Genomic DNA, 10,553 nt, shown 5'->3' on the forward strand with positions numbered 1-10,553 from the left:
AGCAAAATAAAAAAAATACCAAACGAGGAAAGTTTAAAACGGAAGGTCCCTAATAAAATGTCAAAGTCCATAGATCTGTTTTTTGGAGATTTGGTTCAGGAAGTTTACACCCCTGTTAAATCGTGCATATATTTAAATTTACATTCGAAATGAAAATGCCATAAGCATTCATGTTAATTCCGTATGGAGCGAGGCCGAATGAGTCGACAAATCATCCGCCATACGAATCCCAACTAGATAAAAAAAATAACACGACATGGATGAGGACATAATTTTTTTTCATTTTTCATTTCTGACATTTATTTCACGGTCTTCAGCACTTATAAAATCAAAGCAGCGTAACATTTTTAAAGAATATGCTGCGATATGATTTTCATCTAAATCATAATATATCATCAGTGGCGAATCCCGAACTTTTCATAAAGGGGGCCGCTTCTGACATGCTTCATTGATTCATGATATAATCAACCAAATGTTCCCCATCAAAGGGGGACCGGTCCCCCTTTCCTGGATCCACTTATGATCTATACATATAAACAAGGATTTGGCGAATTATTGCCCATGAGAAAACAATCCTATTTTCAAATGACGTGAAAGTAAGCAATATTAGGCACAGCACGGCTTTCAACCTGATGATAAGAAAAAATACACCGTAACATTGACTGTGAAAGGCTCCGAAATGAAAATATGACACATTTTCATTCAGAAAACTAATTGCATAATTTATATGTTTATATTATTGCAGATGTATTGTCATATGTATCATGGACATGCTGCCGTACACAATGTTAGTTTTTCCAGAGACGGGCATTATGTCATCAGTGTTGGTGGCAAGGACTCTTGTGTCATTCAATGGAAAATCGTGTAAAATATCCGTGCTTCTTAATTCAATACTATTGTATGAAAATGTGGAAAAAAAAAACACTTTCAGAAGGGGGTTAAAATAGCAACTTCGTGTATTACATATCTGATCGTTCTTTATTTTATTTCAAGGATTAAAAATCCACATGTGTTTCCTTGTGCATAATATGCATTATAAGACTACAAACAGCAAGTGGCCACTGAAGGACGTGATAATGAATATTTTCATTTTATAAATTTGAATGTTGATTTTACAAATTACAATTCAGTGGACAGGTTATAATTCCAGCCACAGAAATTTTCATCATATGGAAATTATATGCCCTCACTATTCTATACTAGCAAATTAACCCAACAAAACAAGATAATCTAATCTAAAATCTAAATGATGATGTTCCATGCAATTTAAATCCATTAGAGGAACATAAGTGAGACCATTAACAATTCTGCATCTGAAAACACTTGTATCTCGACTTATTCGTGAGTCCCAGCTTATTTGTAACAGTGAGTAGTCTTTTTTTTTATAATATGATATTAAAGAAAGAGAAACTATTTTCGTATATGAGTTATCCTTCCAAAAAATAAACTTTAATGTATATATGAGTGAGAATTAACATAAACAATTTGATTATACAATATATGTTAACAAACGATCGTATCACGTATGCGTAGTATTTAGAATAGCTAAATTTGTCCGATATTTTTGTTCTTTTTTATGCCATCTTTCTCAGTTCTGCAACACCTGGAAAGTACCAATATGTTCCCTTTACGTTCTTTGTTAACCTCATAATATCGTCACTGACTCCATCGCCACCTGAACCAGCACCAACCATACGATCCAACATAAAGTTAAGGTTCTCTGGAGAGGCAGTGTATCCAATGAAAAATAATCCAGCCTCACCAGTAACGTTTCCGAATGGCATAGATTGTCTGACCATCTCAAAGGCCTTCTTCTGTTCGAAATTTACTCCTATCAAAAACATAATTCAAGTGTATCAGTTGACAATTTTACAAGTCTGTATAAATTTTCGAGAGTACATCTACCTGTGTTATTGCTCTCTATGTAATAGAGAAGAAAATGCTTTAGTCTCATGCTAAGTATTGTGTGAGAATTGGTAGCCCAGTATCATTTAATTCAAAACAGAAAATATATCGATGACTCAATATCATTATAGAAGACTTTGTCTATTTAATAATGAAATCTCTTCAAAACCATATTAAGTAGAGTCATGAGTATAAAGAAAGAAACATTCGTGTTTATTTTGTGGGGGAAAAGGTATACCTCCTGTCATACGGGCTACATGAGATGAAGTTGATTTCTTTTTCAGTTCTATACTGTCGGCTCTTGTTCTGCCAACCCAGCCTTCCATTGTCTTGTCTATAAAGGATATCAAAATAATGTTAATTAATCAGTTTCAGCATAGTTTATCAAATAATAAATATCCTCGACGCACATCACTTTGCATAAAAGTATTTTTATCTAAAGTTCAGTTTATGTTATGCTACGATTTGTCGGTTCAATATTTTTATATTCGTGTTAAATTCTTTTTCTTTTTCTTTCCTTTTCTGCTTTTATTTATATTTATACAGGTGGATCAAGAAATCTGCTCCGAGAAAAAATTCATATCACTGTTGAGAATGCTTACGTTTTCATTTCAAATTTATATGCATGTCAACGGTAAACTATTGAAATGATTTAAGACTTTGTAACAATAAACAATAACATACATAACATTTTCAACGATATAACAACCGATTAGCGGCTATAGGTACAGCGGATACAATATATAGATTTGTGTTCCTGATTGATATTTACAACAACGGTTAACGCGTACAGCTGATTATTATTTCCAGTTCCGATTGTCATTGCAATACAATGTATTTTGCAATCGTGATTAGAAGATTTTGATCTCTGATACTTTTAAATCTGCCGTATCGATCACCGGTAATAGGGTGTGTTTTACATATTTATATACCGAAGTAACAAATAATCTTTTTGACAGCATGAAATATACAAACACTGACACTTTATTCTGCAATTTAACTTATTGAATCATATTAAGAGCTGAACAATATACCTTTTTCTGATGATATTAGTTTTAAGTCATGGATCCACTTCTGTGTAATCTGAAGAAAAAAATTAAGAGATATTTGTAATAACTTTATCAGATTTCGCAAAAAGTGGTGGTCTGAAGGATTTAATCACCAACATTTTGTAAAGGACTGGCACAATTTTGGTATTATGCAAAAGAAATAATAATAATAATTTTTTTTTATGGTTAGATTGTCATAGAAATTCATAGATTTTCTAAATTAAAGGTAGACATGTGTTATATACACTTTCTCATAATGGACGACTATACTTTTAACCCTATCTATCTTTTTTGATTTTGTGTTGCTGGTTTTCTGTGTCATGATTATTCATAAACCTTTCTTTATTCACATGGGAACATTACAATCCCCCATCCCTCAGGCTAAGTTGAGTATACCTGATTTTGGTCTGTTCTCCTTTAAAATTTTAGTTTTCCTGATCCAAAGGTTGTCACACTTCTTTTGATATGCATACCTCGGACATTTTTAAAACATAACAGTGTGTGAAAGAATATTACTTACTAAGCACAAATTTTAAATAAAAGTAAGAAGAAAAATGCATAGCCAAAGGCAATGAATAAATTATCATAAAATAAGTGATAAATTCTGTCAATGCTATGATTTACACGTCAATACATGTGTTAAACAACATAAATTAATGTTAAAAAAAACTAAGGTGAACGAATACTGTGGTACAGGTATTACATATGATATATACAAATAAGATATACACAAAGAGAAGAGGTGAATACATAACATTTCTATGACAAAGAAGTTACTATTGGGATTAATTGTTTCCTCTCGATCAATACATACAGAACCAGAAAACAACACTTTAACAATGTTTTTTCTTGTGTTGAAAAGTATCAATCTGAAAAAATTGAGGGAATGGGGCTTGCTATCGGTTAGAATTTGATAACGTTAGATATAATGTTCAAATTTTCCAAAAATAGCAATAAAACAGTTACACTGTAGACGAAACCACATTCATTTCAAATAAAGCATGACTTAAAAACTTTAGGATATTTTTTTGAGACTCAGTGCACAAAAACAACATATGTTAACGTAAAGTATGTTATAAAGAATAATGAGTGAACCTTACCACATAGCTTCCTCCTGTGTCTTTCTCTACAGCAACTTTTTGGCGGGATTCATCGTCTGCTGGGTTCTCGGTACCTGAAATACAATTAAATGGATTCCACTCATGTGATAGTTGCATGTCAGTATCTAAAGAAATTAAAGGGGGACATACTTACATGGACGAAACACGTGACGTCAAATAGCAATAAGGTGGTGAAGAATATATCAAGCCATTATACCCAATGACAAGGATTACTATTTAAATATGGAAGACAAACATTTCTATTAGAAAATAAGAATAAAAGAATCCACCATTAAATTTTAATTGAATATCAGTATTTATCAAAACAATGATAAAAATGTTATAAAATATATTTTTAAAATGAAATGTTAAACTGATGTTGAAATGGTACGTATCAAATTCAACTCACCATCAATGAATCCAGACAAATCTCGTCCATTTTGATATACGAAACTAAATATATCTTCTGCATTGTCTACACTACCAGCAGGTAAACTGTTCAGGAATAATTGACTTAGTTCAAACAGTTTACTTACAGTGTTACACTTGGCATGGATAAAGACATCGCCACCTGAAAGTGTAATATAATACTGTCTGTCACAATTGGGATTCTTTTATTGATTTTAGCAGAAATTAGGTCGTCAATTTTCGCATTTGAAATGTTTCACATTTTGTCTTCCCGGGGCCCTTTGTGGCTTGCTATACTGAATGGTTTTTGCTCATTGTAGAATTTCGTACGGTGACCTGTAGTTATTTTCATCCTTTTTTAATGTTTACCTGTCTCATTGGCAATCATACCACATATTTTTTTTATAGTCTGTTAAGGTAACTGTGTAAGTATACACAACACAATGTGAAATAAATTTAAATTCAATATTACATTACAAATTTCGTGAATTGGTTTTCAACAAATAAAAAATCTAATTTGTTCAACATCCGGATCTATCTTCATGAAAAATGAAGATTTAAATTGGTAACACTTATTTATAGACAGCTGCTATTTTCATGTGTTATTCACAATAAATTTAACACACTACGTTTTCTTTAAAACGGGTAAAGTTATCCATCCAGAACACTGCACTCACCAGAGCTTGGCATTTCTCCTAATGATCCTTTCCTGTAAGCGTATGTATAATTCTCTTTAGGATTGCCTCCCAACTAAAATGCAAAAAATAAAGATATTTTGTAATCCTTATAATGGCATAATTCAAATACAGCAATGTATATAACTATTGAAGACTCTCTTCATTCTTTCGTTTTGTTGCTTTCAAAATAAAGTTCACCCAAAGCTTCCACTTAGACAAGTTAGAAGTGCAATAACTCAGGACGATGACCTTGAGCCGACCCACAGATGGTCCATTTTACCGAGGGTATCACCAGCCCAGTAGTCAACACTTCGGTGTTGACATGAATATCAATAATGTGGTCATTTTAATAAATTTCCTGTTACAAAACTTTGAATTTTTCGAAAAACTAAGGATTTTCTTATCCCAGGCATAGATTACCTTAGCCGTATTTGGCACAACTTTTTGGAATTTTGGATCATCAATGCTCTTCAACTTTGTACGTGTTTGGCTTTATAAATATTTTGCTATGAGCGTCACTGATGAGTCTTATGTAGATGAAACGCGCGTCTGGCGTACTAAATTATAATCCTGGTACCTTTGATAACTATTTACACCACTGGGTCGATGCCACTGCTGGTGGACGTTTCGTCCCCGAGGGTATCACCAGCCCAGTAGTCAACACTTCGGTGTTGACATGAATATCAATATTGTGGTCATTTTAATAAATTTCCTGTTACAAAACTTTGAATTTTTCGAAAAACTAAGGATTTTCTTATCCCAGGCATAGATTACCTTAGCCGTATTTGGCACAACTTTTTGGAATTTTGGATCATCAATGCTCTTCAACTTTGTACGTGTTTGGCTTTATAAATATTTTGTTAAGGGCGTCACTGATGAGTCTTATGTAGACGAAACGCGCGTCTGGCGTACTAAATTATAATCCTGGTACCTTTGATAACTATTTACACCACTGGGTCGATGCCACTGCTGGTGGACGTTTCGTCTCCGAGGGTATCACCAGCCCAGTAGTCAACACTTCGGTGTTGACATGAATATCAATAATGTGGTCATTTTAATAAATTTCCTGTTACAAAACTTTGAATTTTTCGAAAAACTAAGGATTTTCTTATCCCAGGCATAGATTACCTTAGCCGTATTTGGCACAACTTTTTGGAATTTTGGATCATCAATGCTCTTCAACTTTGTACGTGTTTGGCTTTATAAATATTTTGTTATGAGCGTCACTGATAAGTCTTATGTAGACGAAACGCGCGTCTGGCGTACTAAATTATAATCCTGGTACCTTTGATAACTATTTACGTAGAAATCCCAATTGGTTACAACTGATTTCTTAAATAAATAGGCAATCTTGAAAAAATTAATAATAATAGGTCAGTTCAAAGATATATATACGGTTACGTACCTGTTTGTAAATATTTGGACCAAATCCAACACCAGCCCATATTTCATCACTTTCGTCACTCATTTTGGGGTCTGTCACTTTATCTACCAAACTCTGTATTTTTGCACATGCTCGTCCGACTTCTTTGACATTGGCAGTGGGTTTTAGATGTATCCACAGATATAAAGCATGATCTTTGCCTTGTGAGAATACCTGAAATAATGGAGTATAATAACTGATATGTGTATCACAGCTGAACGAAGAATTCGTAATGGAAGAGATTAAAGTCTTATAAAATTTGGCAAGGAGAATTTGTATGTATGTATCTTTTCCGTTTAAATAATATTTCATAATAAAATAAAGCATAATTTCAAGAAAATAATTTTGTTATATATTCGTTTAATATTTTTATTTCCTAACAGTAATTCAGTTTTCCAAACTTTTTCCAAATTTAGGTTATTCTTCTTCTTCTTTAAGTTTTCCAGTTTTCCATCTGAATAAAGATGATTAATAACTGGTGCATACGTGACCTATTTATTTAAAACTAGTTTATATTTAAATTATATACAAAACGGTGCAGAGAACAGATGTAGTGATTAAAATTATGTACAGGAGATGAAGCTTTTTAAATGATAGTGGAGAGAACAGCATATGTAAGCTGATCTCTGAAAGAGTCGACTGTCTGTGTATTTGCTATTGAAGTTGGTAAAAGATTCCATTGAATTATTGTGTATGGGAAAAATGAAAATCTGTACGAGTCTTTTGATGTATAAATGTGTCTGAAGGTTTGAGAATGATGTTTTCTGGTTAAAACGTGCTTTGAATTTCCTGAAAAAAATAAAATATTTTGTATGCCTTGGTTTACTGATGTATTTGTAATAAAGGTTGATTTCAAAACGTGGTCAACAAAAATGAACCCATGACATATGATAACCTCTAATGATGTACTTGATTATCCCTTTTCAAACTTTAACCTAAGTGAAAACAGTCAACAGGATTGCTTTAACAGAACTGCTGACAGAACTTACAGATGGTTGACTTGCTGGTGGTTCTGCAGCAAACACAGGTGTCGGAGTAACAGCACTGATGGCCTCGTCTACTGTTGTTTTAAAACTGTCTTTATTTTTATATAACCAACCGAGTCCAGTTCCTGCTGCTAAACCTCCAATTAAGATAGGCTTGGAAAATCTAGAGATTGTTGACCGTCCCGTTGCTAATCCTCGTCTACTACCTAATCAAAATAGACATAACAAAAACGTAAAATCACACAAGTTAAGACAATTAAAAGGTTTAAATCATCGTTTGTATACATGCATCTGTATATTGACTATAATTTCTCGCACGTTTATTTACTTGTAAAAGACGGATCAAACTAATACTAGAGATATGTTTCGCAAGTTTTAAAGCATCATCAAAAACTTTTATTTGATAACATATTACTGGATGTACATGATAGTGGATATTGGATATCTTTTTAACTATGTGAGTATGAACAATGGTATTACTTTGTAATCAGAAAAGTTTGAATAAAAGAGAGGATAGAAAGCGGGAGGTTCAATCGAACACCATAAGTGCAATAACAAAATTCAAAGTCCACAATACTTTTGCAAATAAGATACAGAAACAAATAATTTAATGTGAAAAGATGTCCATGGTCTATTGCAAGACTTGTAAACTTTCTGAGGCAGCAGCATGTCGTAAATCAATGGTATATCATAAGTACTTCTTCAAACAAACAAAAAACAAATTGTCAGAAAACTTCGAACAATGTTAAAATTCCTTCCACTGAAGCCTGGGTCAAGACTCGTAAAGGAGGTACTTCAATATTTTAATTTAAAATCACTGAAGCACGAGTATAGAGATACACAATAGAGGGACAGATTTTCATTTTATTGTGATGTAAAGATGATGAACTTATTAAATTATGTATAAAAATATGTCAAGTATACATGGATTAAACGTGTTAAATTGGATTAGGACGTAACTGTGAAACAGATCATCTATATGTTATTGCAAGAGGTTCTTAATCATGCAAACAGAATAAAACTCTTCTAGCATCGATCTTAATCCCACACCTACCAAACGCAGTTTCGTATTTATAAATCCAAATGGATAAACGTTTTGGTCCATTTGTCTCAACTTGAGGGGGAAGTCAAGTTCAGCATATTTTTTAAGTATGTATACCGAGTCTTGATGTGTAATGTTGACGTGCCTCCACTACTGTACTTGGCCACTGATTTGTTGTTCTCTTAAAGTTACCACCATATTTCAATGTATATTGTCAATTCAAAACAATTTACTATTCAAATTCATCTTTACTGATTGATATGAAAATGAATAGTTAATTCTTTAATCTTAATAAATATTGAAATCATTATTGTACCGCTAAAAAAAATGTAGGCGTTAAATAAAATAAATTTAATAATTTTAAAGGTATCATAAATCAAGTGACCAAGTCCCTTTCGTTTATGTTTGGATACATTTTATATATGATAGTTATCACAGGCACTTTTTTCTGGAAAAAAAATACTCTACATCTTAATATATTTTGTATTATATTTTGTATTAAATTAAGGTAAAGATGTCAATGCAGGACATAAAGTTCATAAAGCTGGCCGACATTTAAAACAATTACCGGATTTTAGTAGTAGTGTAGCATATTTATGTGTGTGTGTGTGTGTGTGGGAAAAAGAGGGTTGATCTTTCTCAGCTAATAAATTGCTGAAATATTTAAAGATTTATATTTAAAAAAACAACATTTTAAAATCTTTTTGATCTAAAAAGATGCAAACATCAGCATATATAACTTAATTATAGATTTATAACGACACATAATCATGTGATAATATAAACGTGACAATTTTGCAATATGTAATAAAATATTGAGAACATGCATGACTAAGCTGTATCAATATTAAGGTAAAATTATAAATCACTTCACTGATAGTTTTATTATCATAAGACATTTGCATACTAAAGTTCATTTACATTGATTAAATAAAAATGAACTGTTTGTTCTTGGTTTTTTTTATAATTATTATCAATGAAGGCCTTTACGATATATAACGAATAAGGACCATCTTAAAGGGTGTAGAATAAAGTTATATAAGCCCCCGAGTGCAATGAACTTTTTTTAATTCCGGTAACAGTTCATATATGAGGACATATTATTTATCCCGGATACGCTATAAATTGAAATAGATATATATACACGAGAGACATTTATCTTATAAGTATCATTCATATATGATAAAACAAAGACCGACTAAAACAAATTCCAACACGTAAACCGACAGTAATTTAAACTTTACCTGTTCATTAATCATGTTAATAGATCTTAATACACAATGTATATGCGAGCAAATTCAGGTAGACTGTATTCTATTAATATACTGCGATAGAAATATATGTTTACAAAATAGTATGGTCGTTAATTGTATTCATTTAGGTTAGTTAAAGCACAATATAAGTTAATACTTACATGCAAATGTAGAATTAAGTTTGCCAAGCTGACGAACACTGCCTCGTAGAGCTGCCATGTTGGTTATATAAAATGTTTAAGATTTTAAATTGATAGCCAGCCGATACACGGTGAAGGACGACTGGTTAGGTAGGTAAAGTGATATAATCTGACATTGACCTTTTGTGAAAAGTTATCTAAGCGCGCTGAAATAAATTCGTTTAGTCATTATGATAGTATAGGAAAATTTTAAACACCTAGTGTATTTATTAAATTGTATTTAATAAAAAAAAAAAACATTATGCTACCGAATACGCCGTGTGTTAAAAAAAAATTTAAAAAGGAGAAAAGGACAACCCTGAAACTACTATAACACATAGTTATATGTGTTATGGTAGTCTCAGGACAACCGAATGTTTATTTCTATGATTTGAAATATTTTGTAATAATCATCTGCAAGAATCATCATTTGAAATGTATATGTAAACCAATATTTTGTGTAGTATAACAAAATCAGCGATCTGTTTTTTAATTAGATTGTTCCAGGAATATAACGGATCACTCTGAAGT

At 31.9% G+C, this 10,553-nt stretch overlaps 2 protein-coding genes across 8 annotated transcripts in view; one reads left to right on the plus strand and one right to left on the minus strand.

Moving 5' to 3' along the window:
• LOC139520810 (echinoderm microtubule-associated protein-like 2) overlaps window positions 1-1,414 on the plus strand; it is a 42,153-nt gene extending 40,739 nt beyond the window's left edge. For 4 of the 7 annotated variants that reach the window (XM_071313775.1, XM_071313772.1, XM_071313770.1 and 1 more), the window contains one exon: window positions 746-992. In XM_071313775.1, coding sequence (XP_071169876.1) covers window positions 746-868 — 123 coding nt within the window. In that variant the 3' untranslated portion in view covers window positions 869-992. Of the gene's footprint in view, window positions 1-745 lie in introns of all 7 variants that reach the window. The other 3 variants (XM_071313774.1, XM_071313776.1, XM_071313773.1) reach the window with 1 other exon arrangement.
• LOC139520812 (dye-decolorizing peroxidase YfeX-like) lies at window positions 1,414-10,154 on the minus strand. The gene is made up of 9 exons (XM_071313777.1): window positions 10,005-10,154; window positions 7,552-7,754; window positions 6,545-6,736; window positions 5,140-5,212; window positions 4,464-4,625; window positions 4,055-4,128; window positions 2,940-2,988; window positions 2,144-2,239; window positions 1,414-1,831 (listed from the first exon to the last, which is right to left on the minus strand). Exons 1-9 carry the CDS (start codon window positions 10,060-10,062, stop codon window positions 1,575-1,577), a joined length of 1,164 nt encoding a protein of 387 aa, XP_071169878.1. The 5' UTR covers window positions 10,063-10,154; the 3' UTR covers window positions 1,414-1,574.
• Between the last annotated feature and the right edge of the window lie 399 nt (window positions 10,155-10,553).

The sequence above is a fragment of the Mytilus edulis genome, chromosome 4 (assembly GCF_963676685.1).
Source record: "Mytilus edulis chromosome 4, xbMytEdul2.2, whole genome shotgun sequence".
Classification (NCBI taxonomy): domain Eukaryota; kingdom Metazoa; phylum Mollusca; class Bivalvia; order Mytilida; family Mytilidae; genus Mytilus; species Mytilus edulis.